The 16,456-nt window shown below is 48.2% G+C and overlaps 1 protein-coding gene and 1 long non-coding RNA gene across 6 annotated transcripts in view; one reads left to right on the top strand and one right to left on the bottom strand.

Moving 5' to 3' along the window:
- The window catches only part of Colq (collagen like tail subunit of asymmetric acetylcholinesterase), a 55,877-nt gene that overhangs the window by 23,760 nt on the left and 15,661 nt on the right, over positions 1-16,456 (top strand). For all 5 annotated transcript variants that reach the window (NM_019274.3, XM_087588039.1, XM_087588038.1 and 2 more), the window contains 9 exon segments: positions 718-816; positions 4,031-4,075; positions 4,412-4,438; positions 6,025-6,096; positions 8,477-8,539; positions 8,901-8,927; positions 9,385-9,429; positions 9,592-9,627; positions 12,986-13,066. In NM_019274.3, the coding sequence (NP_062147.2) occupies positions 718-816; positions 4,031-4,075; positions 4,412-4,438; positions 6,025-6,096; positions 8,477-8,539; positions 8,901-8,927; positions 9,385-9,429; positions 9,592-9,627; positions 12,986-13,066 (495 nt within the window).
- Positions 7,461-11,426, bottom strand: LOC148000365 (uncharacterized). Its single transcript, XR_015640188.1, has 2 exons — positions 11,258-11,426; positions 7,461-7,851 (listed from the first exon to the last, which is right to left on the bottom strand). It is a non-coding gene; the product is annotated as an uncharacterized LOC148000365 (long non-coding RNA).

Raw genomic sequence — 16,456 nt, 5'->3', positions numbered from 1 at the left:
CATTCCCGGCTCGACATGGTCACCTCAGAACCCCACTTAAGAGGGGCAGCTCTGATGTCACTCGAGGACAGAGGCCTGGAGTGGGCATTGTGTCAGTTGTACCAATTCATTCACACGTCTGTTCCCTTGCCAGGTCCGGTCTGTGAAGAGGGGACCTTTTTCTCGTCTGGGAGTTAGATGGGACCAGGCTTGGCAGCAAGACACCTCATCTTTTTGAAAACACGAGGGGTTGGGGATTTAGCTCAGTGGTAGAGCGCTTGCCTAGCAAGCGCAAGGCCCTGGGTTCGGTCCCCAGCTCCGAAAAAAAGAACCAAAAAAAAAAAAAAAAAAAAAAAAAAAAACACCACGAAGGTGCATTCAGAGGTTCCAAATCCCCATGGGCTGCAGAGTTCCCCCATTTTCATTGCTTTGCTTTAATCAAGCATTCATGGAAATCTGTGCAGTGGGGGCGAGGATGGAAGAAAGAAGACGGAAATGGGAAGTGGAGGATAGAAAAAGAGAAGCAGGCTAGAGAGACACTCAGTAGCAAGCATCAAAATACAGTTAGAGTAAAGCACTGGGATGCTACAGTCTGATACAATGTACTGTCTACTTAAAAGGGAAAAAAACATGGGGGGGGTGCAGAGGTTCCCACTGCATAGAAATATAGCGGGGGCCAGCCAGGAGGCAGCTCTTTCGTTGGTCTGACCTCTAACCCATTGTCACCTTCCTCTGTAGCTTCTCTCCCCAGACATGAAGAATCTTCTGGAACTTGAGGCCTCCCCATCACCCTGCATGCAAGGCTCTCTAGGCTCTCCTGGCCCCCCTGGGCCCCAGGTGAGTTCGCCCTTCCAGGCCCCCTCCTGTGTCTTCACATAACCCAATGGACACAGCCTCCTAGCGTCTGCCCTGTGATGTGCTGTGCGGCTCCTCTCCAGCCTCGGGGCACTGAAGAGCCTCTGGGTGAATCCGGCCTCGCCTGTGCAGCCCCTGCCACGATAGATTTGAGGGTCTCACATCATATTTGAGGATGCTGCTTATAGGCGGTGGCTGTTGTCATTGTCATCGGATAGAACGTGACCATCCACCCCACCTGTGGACTAGAAGGTTTCATGCTCAATTCAGGAAAGTGGCTCTCTGAGGGACCTTAGGTTTCCCGGGCTCTGGACTGCTATGAGCACCAGCAGCCCCCAAGCGAGGTACAAGAGAAGATCACTGCTAGAGAAAGAACCTTTGCACTCCGCAGACTCCCATCCCAGGCTGATCTGCTGCCATGAGTTCATGCTGCCAACTGCTCCAAGGCTCTGGGTCCTCCACCAGGTGGAGTAAGAGGATGCCATGAGCTTGTATGTCCCAAGTGTCATCCTAGACGGGAGGCATCGAAATCACCACTCAGCTACTTGACCCTCTCATGGCTTCCTAGCATTAGGGGACTAAAAGCCAAATGTCCTGACCTGGAAGACAAAGTCCCAAGACTCTGGCTCCCTCAGCTTGCACATTCTCCACCTTGAGCTTAGCTATGATGTCTGCCTCTCTTCCTCACGCACTGCAAGCTTGCCTCAGCCTTGGGGTGTGCACTCCAGGGCCCCGCTCAAGTTTTGATGTACTCCTCCTAGTCTCTCAGAGGCTGATTTCCATGTTCCCTCCTTAGAGCCAAGCATAGCTCTAACTCCAGCACTCAGAGGAGGCTGAGGCAGGAGGATTACTATGAGTTTGAGACCAGACTGGAACCCACTATATGAGTTCCAAGACTGCTCGGGGTACAGAATGAAACCCTACCTCAGGGAGCAGAGGAGGGGAAGAGAGGGGAGAGGATGGGAGGGAAGAGGAGGTGGGGTGCAGGAGGGGGAGAGGTGAGCCTTTCACTATTGCCAAGTCTGAGAGTGTGGCTCTGAATGCAGCCCTACCTCTTTCTGTAACTACAGTTTTACTGTCTGTGGCTGCTTGCAGGCCAGCAGGGCAGAGCTGAGGATGTGACAGATGTGGCCCTCCAAGCCTAAGAGAATCACTCTCTGACTTTGTAGAGGAAAAGTTATTGATCCACTTTGGACAGGGACAGGGATAACATCCACCCCACTTCCTAGTCTACCCAACCTGGGGGCTATAACTAGCCTGCTCTCCATAAACATTCATTGACCGTGTGTGATAGCATAATTGTAATCCCAGCACTTGGAAGGCTGAAGCAGGAGGACCCTGAGCTTAAGACTAGCCTGAGACCCTATCTCGAAAACAAAATGAATGAGGAAGCAAACGATAAAATCATCTGTTAGATGTTATAAATGAAAATGGGACCCAGAACTCAGAAGCCAGAGGCTATCATAAAGGGGCTGGGGAGTGCAGGAAGTCCAGGTGAGGTACTGTAAGGTGGACTCCTTTCTTCAGCACCCTTCTCTGATGGGTCTTGATGTGCATGAGAACCAACCAAGCATTTGGAAGGAGGTGGGGGGGGGTCCTCTGGCCATCTCAGATCAGCAGTCCCAGTCATACTAGTGGACCTCTGAGCTCCCACAAGCCTGAGTCACATAGAGGCTCCTCTGCCCACACACGGAGTCTGTGCAATGTGAGATCTCTAAACCTGCAACTAGCATCATTAGAAAGGCAATCTCACCAGGTGCAGTGGCTTAGGCCTGTAAACCCAGCACTCAGCAGATAGAGGCAGGGAGACTGCCTTGAGTTAGCCATTTTGAGTACCAGGACAGCCAGGGTAAGACTTCTACCACAGCAAAGAAGAAATGGAGGGGGAATGAAGAAAGGAAAAAGGGAGGAAGGGAGGGAAAGAGGGAGGAAGGGAGGGAGGGAAGGAGGGAGGGAAAGAGGGAGGAAGGGAAGGAGGGAGGGAAAGAGGGAGGAAGGGAAGGAGGGAAAAAGGAAAGGAAGGAAGATCTCGGGTACACGTGTATGTGCGTGCCCACACACACACACACAGACACAGACACACACACAGACACACACAGAAACAGACACAAACACACACACACATTCACACACACACATACACACACCCCTCCATTCGATCAGAATCCATATTTGTTTGGTGCGTGCTAAGCTCGATGATCTTTGAAAACAGTTCTATAACCGTTTCAAGAAACAAAAGTCTTGGAAATAGAAAGCAACTTCCCAACTCTGCCTCCTAAACCAGAAGGCAGATAACCCAAAGGTGGTTCCTCCCAGCTCTGTCTTCCCCTGAGATCCCCGGGAAAGGCAAACACTCTCAGAGCTCTCCCACTCGCACTGCCCCAGATGACCAAGTGATTGCTCTGGGTTTGGCCTGAACTTTGGGAAATTGTAACGTGAGGACAGGATCGTTTGGACAAGTTTTGGAGAAATCTCACTTGAGACAGGCTGTCATGTTGGTCACTTGTAGACAGTAGGGGTATGGAGGCCAAGGGATTGGGCAGATTACTCTCTGCTATTCCCAGAAATTTGGAAAACAGTCGTGAGCTTTTCAGAGATATGAGAGCAGAAAGCAGGCGCTTCTGGCTGTGAATGTTCAAAACACTGGCGTTTTTACAGCCTCTGCTGGAGCCTCCTGTCTCCCAGATGGGATGGCAGCCATTGTAAACAATGTAACAACTCTTTACCTTTCATTAAGAAAGTCTCTGGCAGGAAAGGATTATTCCGCACCTGGAGCCCACAAATCATTTGTGGAAAATCTTTTTCTTTCCTTTTTTTGTTACTTATAAGACAGGATTTCAAGTAGCCTAGGCTGGCCATGAATACCTGATCTCCCGCCTCCAGTACTCATGTTCTGAGATTACTGGACTGGGCCACCAAGCCCAGCTCCTCCCTGAGGTTATCAGAATCAGTTGCTCTCCATGCAGAACTAAACTTTCTTTCCTGTCAGGGCCTCAGAGAAGTGTAGCCAGAGCACAGAAGGAAGAGAGCCAGCAAGGGGAGTGGGTTGCAGGACTGAGAGGTCCCTGCGGGTGTCCCTGGACCTCCCCTCCCCGACCAGGGTCAGCCTGCTCTGTAAAGGCCCAGTGGCAGTCTCTCCTGCAGTCTCGCCTTGGTCAGACACATGTTTTCTTCACCTCTTTTCTCGGTTGTGTAGGGTCCACCTGGGCTTCCTGGCAAGGCAGGACCAAAGGGAGAAAAGGTATGAACTTCTGCTTTCTAATCAAACCTCACCTTGGTAGCCACCACTTGCTTTCTGGCCATGCCACTGAGAATGTTCTGGTCGGGATTTCAAAACATGTGCACATTCCGTTTTGGCAGATGAGAAGGGCTCCCCATTGAGTGGATGCAGCTATAATAGGGGGTGGCGTTGGTGTGTCCCGCTTCAGGCCGCTGGTATGGCAGGGGTGCTGTAACTGGTCAAGTGACCAACTGATTGACTAAGCCACAGCATGGCCAGGCCTCAGCCCTCCTAAGTTGTCAGTCCCAGAACTCCTCTTTCAAACAACCTCTGTTTATCTGTCTTCTCCATGCACAGGGGGATCTTGGCCGCCCAGGAAGGAAGGTAGGACCCATGCTGTTTTGTCGGGTAACTGTGCTGCGTGTGCATGCAAATGTGTTCAGTGGCAGCCAATACCCTGGGGGAGTGGCGGTGCTGGCGCCCACTGATGACGTCAGCACTGATGACGTCAGCACCCGATGACGTCAGCACGCTCGCCTTTTCTGCCAACGCTTTGGTTAAGAGCTGGAGCACGAGGCTGCTAGCATCTGACCAACCTCTTCCAGAGGCTGCTGGTCACACTTCCCCAGCTTCATCCTGCCACCCAAAGGGGAACTCTCCAAGTCCCCAACCGGTGACACAAAATGACTGTCATCAAACTGGAATAAAGTGTCGGAGTAGACGGGAGTGAAGGTCTTTGCTTTGGACATTCCAGGGGCTCTGAGTGGACTAGCCTCGCACCATCATTAGCGTCAGCGGAAGAGCCAGCAGGCTACGTCACCGAGGTCAGCGAGTGGTAGCTCTTAAAGTTCTTAAGGGATTGAAGGAAGAGCAAATCCATCCTAAAAGATGCCAGTGACTTTATTAGCGACCGAAGCCATAAATGGACCTTTGCGTGGTACAAATAACAAGGCCAGCCACAGCTCAGTGACTGTTGAATGCTGTCCTGAAGAAACTGTGGTGGTAGGAACCTGCAAGGTCTGTGTTGATTAGTAATGTCTGCCATGCCCGTGAGCATGGTCTGTGTTGATTAGTAATGTCTGCCATGCCCGTGGAAGGCAAAAGCAGAGTGAACATGCCAGCACCTGGCATCCCTGAGCTCTCAGCTGAGTTTTTGGAATCCCTAGCTAACTGTGAAGTGAGCCACCAAGTGTAGAGCTCAAAACAGACACCTCCACCCCCCAGTCTCATCCTCGTTCACGAAGGTCATTCTTCTGTAACCCTTAGCTGAGATGGGGTTCTCTGGAAGCAGAGACAGGTACGAGTGAATAGATTATGGAGGAACACTAGCAGGAGGAACCTGCAAAGAGGGGAGAAGGGTGTCACGAGAGTGTGCAGAGGGGAAGTCCAGCTCTAGCAGCCTGAGCTTGGGTGTATCGACAGCCTGTCTGTTTGTCCTTCCTTGACGCCTTCATGGTAAGAGGTCTGTGATGCTGGGTATAGAAAGGGAAGGTTCATAAGTTACCGGGATGTTCCAGTGCCCAGAAGTGAGCTTCATGGATGCAGGCTTTTATGGAAGCCGACAGTGTAGCCACTGATGGGTGGTACAGCAAGCAGGCAAAATGCTTCTGAGGGAGTCCCAACAGCATCTGCTGCTGCTCCCAACACTGTCCCAGCTCGTGCCACAGGACAACCTGTGGAGAACTCACAGGAAACAAGTGACAGGCAGGTATGCTCTATAGAGATAATGAAATTTGAGAGACCGAGAAGTTTAGAATCCTGCTGGCCACTGGTCTCCATTTCTTAAGTAAAATAAAATGTTTGGTTTTAAAAATCCAACTCTGTTTGACACGGGTTTTTAAGCCTTCATTCTTGGTAGGGTAGGGATGGGCCCATGTCTGGTGGCCTCATACTCTTATCAGGACCCCAGTTATTCCTGGCTGGAGGGAAGCATACCAAGGTATCTTGACTTTTGTTCTTGGTCTTTGAAGGGTAGACCTGGACCCCCAGGTGTTCCTGGCGAGCCCGGGCCCGTTGGCTGGCCAGGCCCTGAAGGACCCAGGGTAAGTGTCATATATGTTTGGGGCTCATGTAGTATCAGAATATGAGGGGGACGATGGCTACCTTGGGTCAAGCACATCACTTCCTTCAGAGGGAAATAGCTGGAATGCAGCTCCCAGCCCCTAAGTGCTTCTTCTTCCTGTCGCCTGCAGACCTTGGTCAGTGCTGTGACTCTGCTCCTGTAGAGAAACGGGGGCTGCTCCCTTCTTTCCCAGGATCTCCACTTCCCCTTTGTCCCGAGAATGAGTGTGCTAGTCTGATTTCTCTGAGAGGACCCAAAGGGAACTTGGGTCTGGGAAGCTCTCGCCTGTTCCACCGATCTGACGGGTGGACAGTCCAGGACTCTAGGCAGGCTGGAAGGATACAGATTCCCCTCTGAGAGAGTGCACAAAGCAAACACACCCCCATCTTCCTTTGTCTTGTGTTCCTGCCGCCTGCCACAGACCGCAGGGTGCCGAGGCCATGACCTGAAGATTTGACCAGCAGAAGCCAGGGCAAGGCAAGCGAATATCCTCTGTTGCTCTGCCTTACTGGCTGCATTGGTAATAAATATGAAGACGTCCAAGGAAATCTTCCTTAAAAGAACTACTGTATCTTGAGCTGGAGAGACGGCTCACGGTTAACAGTGATGCTGTTCTTGCAGAGAACATGTGGTTAGTTCCCAGCACCTACACTGTGGCTCACAACCATCTGTAACTCCACTTCCAGGGCATTCAGTGCTCTCTTCTGTCCTCTCTGGACGCTAGGCATGCACATGGTGCACACAAATACACGCAGGCAATTTTCAGTTTACTGTATGGCCAGGCATGGTGCCTCATACACATGGACCCGTACTCAGAAAGCTGAGGTAGGATCACTATGAGTTAGAGTCCAGCCTGGGCTACAAAGCAAGTTCCAGGTCAGCCTGATCTAGAGTAAGATCCTGACTCAAACAGAACAAAAGCCCCACTGTAGAGAGCTAAGCTGTCCATCACGACAACCACAAATAGCTGTGAACCCCTTGAAGTGTGACTAGTATAAATGAAGACCTGAACGTTTCATTTTGACTCACCCAAGTTTTAATTTATAAAACTATTCAGGGCTGGGGAGATATATCAGTCAGTAAAGGTGTTTGCCACCAAGCCTGACAAGCTGAGTTTTATCCCTGGAACCCACATGTGAAAGGAGAAGGCTAACTCTCACAAAAGTTGTCCTGTGACCTCTACATGTGTGCATGTGTGTTGTGTGGGTTTTACACACACACACACACACACACACACACACACACACACACACACTAAATAAGATGCAATTTTAAAATCTTATTGTATCGTGATTACATGTTGAAGTGACAATTATATTAAATAAAAGTAAAATACTGGCAAGATTAATTTCACTAGCTTAATTTTACATTTAATGGAATTTCTTTTTAAAGATTTATTCGTGTGTGTGTTTTATGTATACAAGTGCTCTGTCTTCAGACACACCAGAAGAGGGAATCAGATCCCATAGCAGATGTTTATGAGCCACCATGTGGATGCTGGGAATTGAACTCAGGACCTCTTGAAGAACAGCCAATGTTCTCAACCACTGAACCATCTCTTCAGGCCTATTTAATGTAATTTATAAAGACACTTGCAATTCAGAATATGTAGCCAGGCGTGGTGATAATATTTCCTGTAATCCTTGAACTCAGAGGCAGGGAGGAGCATCGGTTCAAGGTCATCATCACATGAATTCTCATAAACCGGGAGGGTGGGGAGTACATGAGACCTTGCCTAAAAAACAAAACCAAACAAGCAAGTAAACAAAGGCAACAACCGAAATGAACATCACAAAATAATCCCCCTGATAGCATATAATAGACTCTATATTTCTACCAGTTAGAGGTGGCATACAGTTTTGTAAGAGACCATGAATATGTCCTACCCGACTACCACCTTCCTCTGGTGTCTATGCCCTGAGGCTGATTTTCCCTCTACTTGGCTTTAAACTGAGGGTGAGAGTGTAATGAGATGTCTGAAAGATCCTCCTTATGCAAAGAGCAAAGCAAACAAAGACTTAATAGGTGGGACAGCCTATCTTCTGAGACCCTCATGCTGTCTCCCCTGCCTTATCACACCCCTTTCCAGGAAAAGACCAAGCACCGCCATTTACAACATGTTAGTGAGTATTTAGTTTGGTGATCTGTCCACCACAGGTGTTTTTTGTTCTCTGTTTAATCTCAAGGACCACAGTGAAAAGTGGAAAGAGGAACCCTGGGAGGAGGCAAAGGGTATATGGAATTCATGTTCCCAATTGCGCCCCAATACCCTGGCCCCACCCCAGTTTCCCTGGCAACTGCTTCTGCTTCTCTGAGAAATATCACCACGGGTCTTGTTTTCTATCCTCTCATTGCCACAGGGCGAAAAAGGCGACGTGGGTATGATGGGTCTGCCAGGGTCAAGAGGACCGATGGGCTCTAAGGTCAGTGTGTGGTGCAGATGGGTCCCCAGGTCTCCTCACACAGACATCTACAGAGAAAGGGAGGGCAGCACTGGGACACTGTCACGGTGCTGGGAAGTCAGCCCTTTGGGGGACAATCGTGCCCTGTTCCTGGTCTCTTCAGCTGGCAGGGTTAGGCTCCTGATTAGGCATTTGGGAGCCGAGAAAAGCGATGTTGTTTGTATGTTGCCTGTTCTAAGCACACACCTCTTGGATATCTTCGTGTTTACTGCTGCGTGTGCCTTAGAGCTCACACTACAGCCCGTTCAGGGACTCCTCCCATTCTTCAGTACGCCCAGCTGTCCTAGGGGCTGAGTATAAACATCTGCCTGCTTTCTTTTAGGGCTTCCCTGGATCCAGAGGGGAAAAGGTCAGTGCGCCTCTGTCTCCGGCCGTTCCAGACCCCGGTCTGGGCACAGCTCTGGAGTTGGCGGTGGGTGGCAGACAGACCCAGCCCTCTGTTCAGTCACCAGCTACTCCTCTGTCCTCGTCCTGTGTAGGCGAGGGAGGCCAGAGGGGCCTCCTGAGACAGGACAGTTCTGGTAAAAAAGGGCTCTCAGTGAGGCTCATACCCTGCCCCTCGCAGGGAGAAGGGAGCAAATGGGACAAGGGAAGAGTTTGGGCTTTGACTATTCAGCAAAGGGGCAGTGGAAAAAGAGGATTTGTCCTCGGGCCAGGTTTCTTCCAGAAGCCTAGAGCTTTGAAAAAGTGAGGGTGTTGGCTTAGGGAGTTTTCCGATTTGAAATGTTCCTATCACTACCCCTCACCCCAAACCCCAACACAATCCGATATGAGGCCATTGACCCTCCCTTTTGTTTTTCTCCTAGGGATCCAGAGGTGAAAGAGGGGACTTGGGTCCCAAAGGAGAAAAGGTAATAGCAAATCTGTACAACTTCCACAGAAGTGTCAGCTCGGGCTCCCACGATCTATGGACTGGTGGGCAGCCATCTTGAAAATGGCTGATCAAATCCGCCCACAGCTCTCTTCCAAGTGGTATTTGAAGACAGTCACGGTATTCGTTGTTCTTTTCACAGGGTTTCCCTGGATTTCCTGGAATGCTGGGGCAGAAAGTAAGTATCTAGACGTAGAAAGACTAGACCTCAGGCCCTCCAGACATAGCAAACAGTCCCTCCTCTGCCCTTCAGGCAGAGAAACTGATTTTAATTGTGGGAAGTTCCAATTTGAGATGAGGAATCGGTGTCTTATATGCTGGGGAGAGGGTAGTAGGAAGGTCTGAAGTCAGCCTCCAGTTTAGCAGGGAAAGACTGTTCCCACTCTCTCCCCATATGCACCACAGAGAGAGAGGCTCCCTTTGCTTCTCCTGCCTCCTGGAGCTCCATGGTAAGATTTAAAACCTGAAAGTTTTGTGAGGAGCGAATCCTATCTCCTATCTGAGCCGCAATGGTCAAGGACCCTCTTTCCTCTCAAACCCTGAGTGATGTGTTTGAGAGTCACTGCTTCCTAAACACCCAAGGGTGGCAGACACTGCTGGAGGAACTCAGGGTTATTTTAAACAGATGACAACGATTTTATTTAAATAGTGAGAAATTTAGTATCTCACTTTGGACAGGCCTAATTTGAAAAGGAGACAGGTTTAGGTATTAAAGAAAAATTATTCGGTAAATAACCATGGGGTGATGTATTGATAAAACAAAAATGTGAAGGTAGCAGTAGACAGGCAGATTTGGGAAAGCTTTGGCTTAGACTGAGGATGTGGAGTAAGGTTAGGTGTTAGACAAGGGAGGATGCCACAGTGTAAAGAAAGAAATGCATAAATGACCATGTAGGACAGTCCTAAGCTGGCATGAAATGCTGGGTTCCCAATGCTGTAAGGTACTGACCATGTAGGACGGGTTCCCAATGCTGTAAGGTACTGACCATGTAGGACAGTCCCTAAGCTGGCATGAAATGCTGGTTTCCCAATGCTGTAAGGTACTGACCAATCAAAACAGTTCCTGAGATAATATGGTTGCTTTTCTATTGCTGTGATAAGACACCATGACCAAGGCAAGTTGTGTGTGTGTGTGTGTGTGTGTGTGTGTCTCTGTGTGTGTGTGTGTGTATATGTGTGTGTGTGTGTGTGTGTGTGTGTGTGTTGTTTCAGAAGCTTAGAGTCCATGACAGTATCAGAAAGAGCTAATGGCTTCCATCTAGATCCATACTTGGGAGAGGGAGGAAGTGGGGGGTAGAGAGAGAGAAACAACACACTGGACATGGCACAGTCTTTTGAGACCTCAAAGCCCACCCCAAGTGGCACGCCTCCTCCAAGAGCACTCCTCCTAATCCTTCCCAAACAGTCCCACCAAGTGCCGACTAACCAATCAAATGCACGAACCCATGGGGGCTGTTCTCATTCAAACTAGCATGCATGCTAACTCGGCGATGCTGGGTCCTCGTGTTATAAGTCATTGGCACTGGAGATTGTTATCTCTACCTGGATCATAAACTGGAATGGTTAAATATGCAAACGAATGTTTTCTTAGTGTCTTTAATTTTTAAAAGCATTCGCTTTAAAGGGTTACTTTCTATAGTGAAACAGTTCTATCCTGTGGTACACAGCCACCGGTCTTTATGCAAGTCGATATGACTTACCTCAACCTGTCAGGAACTCAGTTCCTGCTACCCTAGGTGGATGCTACCTTTCAAAAATAGATTAATCATGTAAACAAAGCAAAACAAACTTTGAAAGAGAAGAAATACCTTAAGATGCTCCGTCTAGATTTTCATTCCCTGCAACAGTGACTCTCGAAGACTCATAGGTTACTATTAAATTAAATTTGACAGGTTCTCTGGCTTCTGCGCCATTTTCCAGGCTTGGCATAGAAAACGCAGTCTTCCCCGCTTCGTGGCAGGCTGCTTTAAGACAGGGCTGATATGATAACCGTAATTAGGTCTTAGGAGAGAAATTAGATCAGAAATCCCTAGCTGCTTCCAGCTGGTAAAGAGAAGAACCACACTTCCTTCCAAAGACCTCTTTTTAAAAATGTATAATTTTTCATGCTGATGTTTTCTTCTGGCCAAACAAGATATGCCCTGGGCCTCTCTGAACAGCTCAGGAGGGTTGAGAAAACATCCCCAGGGCCATGTGGAACCACAGACCCCTAACAGAGACGTAAGGAAAATTCTTTCTTTAAGTTTATTTTTAATTGTGCGCGTGTGTGTGTGTGTGTGTGTGTGTGTGTGTGTGTTACACACGCCAAAGTGCACATATGGAGGTCAGTGTTCGCCTGGTGGGAGGTGCTTCTCTTTCACCTTTAGTCTCAGCAGTGAGTAGCTTTTCCCACAAAGCCATTTTGACAGTCTGAAAAATAATTTTTGCAAAAGGTTGGCCTCGAACTATGAAAGAGTTATTTTCAATTAGGCATGTAATTTACACTGTTTTCCATATTTTAATAATATTTCTGTGGTAACTATTTGAATAAATACTTGAAGCCTCTCTTCTCACAAAAAGGGTTTTCATCTGAGCTGGACAGAGTGGCACATATCCTGCACCCGGGAGGTAGAGGCAGGAGGAGTTCAGGGCCATCCTCAGCTATATTGACGGGTAGAGGCCAGCCTGGACTACAGGACACCCTATCTCAAAAAGAGTTTTCTTAAATATTTTATTTATTTATTATATATATATGAGTACACTTTAGCTGTCTTCAGATACACCAGAAGAGGGCATCAGGTCTCATTACAGATGGTTGTGAGCCACCATGTGGTTGCTGGGATTTGAACTCAGGACCTCGGGAAGAGCAGTCGGTGCTCTTAACCACTGAGCCATCTCTCCAGCCCCCTCAAAAAGAGTTTTCTAAGTAGGGAGAAGTGAGCTGGAACTCAAAATAATACTTACTGATTTGTGAAGAACTGATGAACGTGACTACCCTTTAATCCCAGTGTGCAGGGGACAGAGGCAGGTGGGTGTCTAGGAAGGCTAGCCTGGCCTACATATCAAATTCCAGGCTAGCCAGAGCTCTGTAGTGAGACCCTATCTCAAAGGAAAAAAAAGTGGAGAGCTGTGTAATCCTCAATAAGAATCAGAAGCATGCCCAGCATTACGTCGGAAAAGACTATTTCCCAACTATCAAAAACAACTCACACGTGTGAGTCTGTACTAAAAATGGAGTTGTTCAACTAGACAAGAAAGCCTTTTCCCCAGTCAGGAGTGACACACGCTCATATGCAACTGAAATGCAGAAGCCACCGCTGACCGCTATGGACCAGGTTGTCTCTTCCGTTTGACCACCAGGGCACCTATGGCTTTACTAAGTCACACACTCGGGGCTGCCTTCTTCTTTACTGTTCCTTGGATATGAGCTCAGCACTCTCCCATGCTCCCGGGACAGCCCTACCTGGGAAGGACTTAGTATAAAGAGAAGATGCTGGTGCCAAGAGACCAGCATAGGTGTGTCTCCTGTTTCTCTCACTTCTCTCTCTCCTCCCCAGGGTGAAATGGGTCCAAAGGGAGAATCTGGGATAGCAGGACATCGGGGCCCCACAGGAAGACCAGGGAAACGAGGCAAGCAGGTAAGGGCCTCCGGGTTTGCTCCCACTGAGGTCACACCCTGTGGCTTGGAGGGGTGTGGAGAAGCATTCGGAGTCAACTAGAGCCATCCCACAGCCCTGCACTCAGGCATCCTCAGGACTGGTGGACAGAGCAGCCTCACCACTGACCAGCCTTTGGGCTTCTCACAGCTGCCACGGTCCAAGAGTACAGGCTCTGCTCAAGGTCAGAAGTGAGAGTGGGCAGAGTTCACCTAGGTCATAAGCACACATACGTCTCAACTAAAGCAAGGAAGGCGGCTGAGGTCATTCGGCAGAAAACCTGCCTTTTGCCCAGTGTACTGGGTATAGATGGAGTTTTAGAGGAGGGCCTAGGCACTTCCTGGCTGCTAGTAGGTCTTTTGGGCCCCGGTGACAGTTTTTTCTACACAAGCTTCTATTTGGGGGTGATTCTCTTCATTGGGTTTGTTAAGAGTTTAGGGAAGTTGTTCACCCTGAGCTCCCAAGTCAGCAGGGCAAGCCAGGTCATGCAGTTGGGAAAGGGAGGAGGAGGGCTCGTGCTCCTGCATTGGCTTGAGGACTGTGCTAAGTGCCCACAGGAAAACTAGCCCCTTCACTCGTGGACAGAGGCATCTGAGAGATGAGCCGTGCCACCTTTTGTTGTTGTTGGGTTTGGTTTGTTTGTAAGATGAGGTCTCACTATGTAACACCGGAGGGCCCTGGCCTTTTCTACACCTTCATTGTTTTTCTTTTTATTATTATTACCATAACTTTGCTGCCCATTTCTTTTTTGTTGTTTTGTTTTTCGAGACATGGTTTCTCTGTGTCACCCTGGCTGTCCTGGAACTCCCTCTGTAGACCACACTGGTCTTGCCCTCAGTAATCTCCCTGCCTCTGCCTCCGAATAGATACTTGAAATCTAGCTTTATGTAGGGGCTGGGGCAGTTACTTATGGGTAAAGTTCTTCCCGGGTAAGCATAAGGCCTGAGCCTGATGCCAGCATTCATAAGAAAAGCCAGTGTGGCAGCTCATACCTGTAATCCGAGCACAGGGAGGCAGGGTCCCAACCACTCTGGCCAGTTCCACAAGCGAGAGACCCTGTCTTAAAATAAGGTGTGTAACAAAAGAGGAAACCACCTGATGTTGACCCTTGGCCTCGGCTTGCACACCCAGAAACAAGTCAGCTTATGTAAATAACCTTAATTGTTGAAAATTGATATTTATTCTTGTGATATGTATACTTGTAATAAGTATACTTTTTAATATTAATGATGTTGAGTGTGTTGGAAGAAGGTTATTTCAAGCACATAAATAAAACATTTCTTACTTTTAATTGTTATCGTATTTTATGGGGTAGATGGTGATATAATTATGTACATACCTACATTGTGGAGTGGCCAAATCCAGTTCTTTTTTTTTTTTTTTTTTGGTTCTTTTTTTCGGAGCTGGGGACCGAACCCAGGGCCTTGCGCTTCCTAGGTAAGCGCTCTACCACTGAGCTAAATCCCCAGCCCCTCAAATCCAGTTCTTAGACATAGCTAGCACCTCCAATTTTTACTGTTTCGTTGTAATGAGAATATTTGAACTCTATCCAGCTCACTGGCTTTCTGCCTCTATCCCTTCGTTGGTTATGGCCTGACCTGGGTATGATAACCTTACATAGTTTTTCCTTCTTTCATTTTAAGATGTCTTCCTTTGTTTATCCATTTATTATGTTCTTGTTGCTTTGAGACAGAGTCTCATGTAGCTCAGGCTGGCCTCAAACTCTGGCCTCAAACATGCTGGGGTTACATGTAGTTCAGAATTATTTCTTTTCTCTTATGTCCAATATGTAGTTATTTTGTCCTTTTCTTATAACTTAAAATCGCAATGTGTGCAGCTTATTGTTATTGTACAAATTAATGAATTTGTAACGTCTTCTAAAAATACCTGCATCATATTCTAATAAACAAGGAAGATTGCGTGGGGCCACCCAGACCATAGGTAATGCAGAGAAGAGGACACGCTTTTTCCATTGGGTTGGCTCTTTCCCAAGGCAGAAGTGAGGATCCTCAGATTTCAGTCCAGGAAAGCTGCTGTTGACTTGATCCTAAAAACCTCCATGGGGTGGGGATATAGGTCAGTAGTAGAGTTTTTACCCAGTGTACAAAGGGCCTTGAGTCCCAGCATCACAAAAAGAAAAGGAAAAAAAAATCTCCAGTTAAGGATACAGAACCATTTCCATAAGAGAATCCTCCTAAGTTCACAGCAGATAAAGACTAAATAATGTTTCCCCTTTAATTCAGCCCAGGGAAACCTCCCATAAAGACATGGTACCTTCCACACAATGAGCAACGAAGCAGAAGCTTCCTCTGCCACTGGTGTCAGAGTCAAGGAGCGTTTCCAGCTCCTTCAGACTGTGCACTTCCTGAGCCCGGAGCCAGCTGGCCTACTGTTACAAAAACAAGCCTTACTGGCTATATTAAGCTGGTGTGACTTCCTTTGCCATTCTGGGACCCATCTTGGTTGCCGTTCGGAATACTTCACCCTGGCCTAAGGATTAACAGCCTCCTCTGTGAGAGTGGAATTGGAAACAAACCAACCTCATGGGTCCCCTGGGACAAGCATAGGAAAGTCTCCAGGGGCCATGTTGGCAGGAAGGTTGCTCACTGAATCAGTGTGGTGATTGGAAACAGAGTAGCTACAGGTGTGGCTCTCTTTAAGAAATCAGGACTTCTTGGGTGTAAGGGACATTTGGCCGGGACATCTGTCATCCAGTTGGTCATCATGGTTGATCTAGCTGGTCTGGCTGTTGAGGAGGGAACTCACTGGTCCATGTGCTTCTTCCAAAGCTGCACGGTTGGATGAGGAAGATGGCCTTCTCCAACAGAGGACTGCTGTTTGGTCAGTGGTATAGAGGTCATTGTACTTCTCTACCAGGATCTCCAGAGGGCTCTAGGAAATCAGAACTTGTGTCCCCATGAGAGAAGATGAAGCCTGGCCAGCCACAAGGGCAATCAGCTTGTTCCTCCCTTCATTCCTCACAAGCCATATCTTCAGTCCTGCCATCTGTGTTAACCTCACAGAACCTAAGTGGGTGCCTATTTACTGGTCCTACTTTAGAGAAGATAAAAGCAATTACCAAGGCACAAAGCAATTACCTCGCAGTCAAGGTAAAATATCTTGACAGAAAGATCATCAAAAATCCCTCCCCATCCACTGCCAACTTCCTTCTTCCCCTTCTTTTGGTCTGGGGAGAGAAGATAGACAGGGTTAAATTCTAGCCTACATGGAACTTATGTCTCCCAGGGAGACCGTGATGAATGATCACACAATAACTTATGACCAGTGATCTGAAATAAATGCTAGAAGAACCATGCTGTGTGTGTGTGTGTGTGTGTGTGTGTGTGTGTGTGTGTGTGTGTGTGTGTGTGT

This window comes from Rattus norvegicus, chromosome 16 (assembly GCF_021556685.1).
Source record: "Rattus norvegicus strain SHRSP/BbbUtx chromosome 16, alternate assembly SHRSP_T2T, whole genome shotgun sequence".
Classification (NCBI taxonomy): domain Eukaryota; kingdom Metazoa; phylum Chordata; class Mammalia; order Rodentia; family Muridae; genus Rattus; species Rattus norvegicus.
The sequence above is the reverse complement of the archived record's forward strand: the minus strand, read 5'-3'. Positions and strand labels throughout refer to the sequence as shown.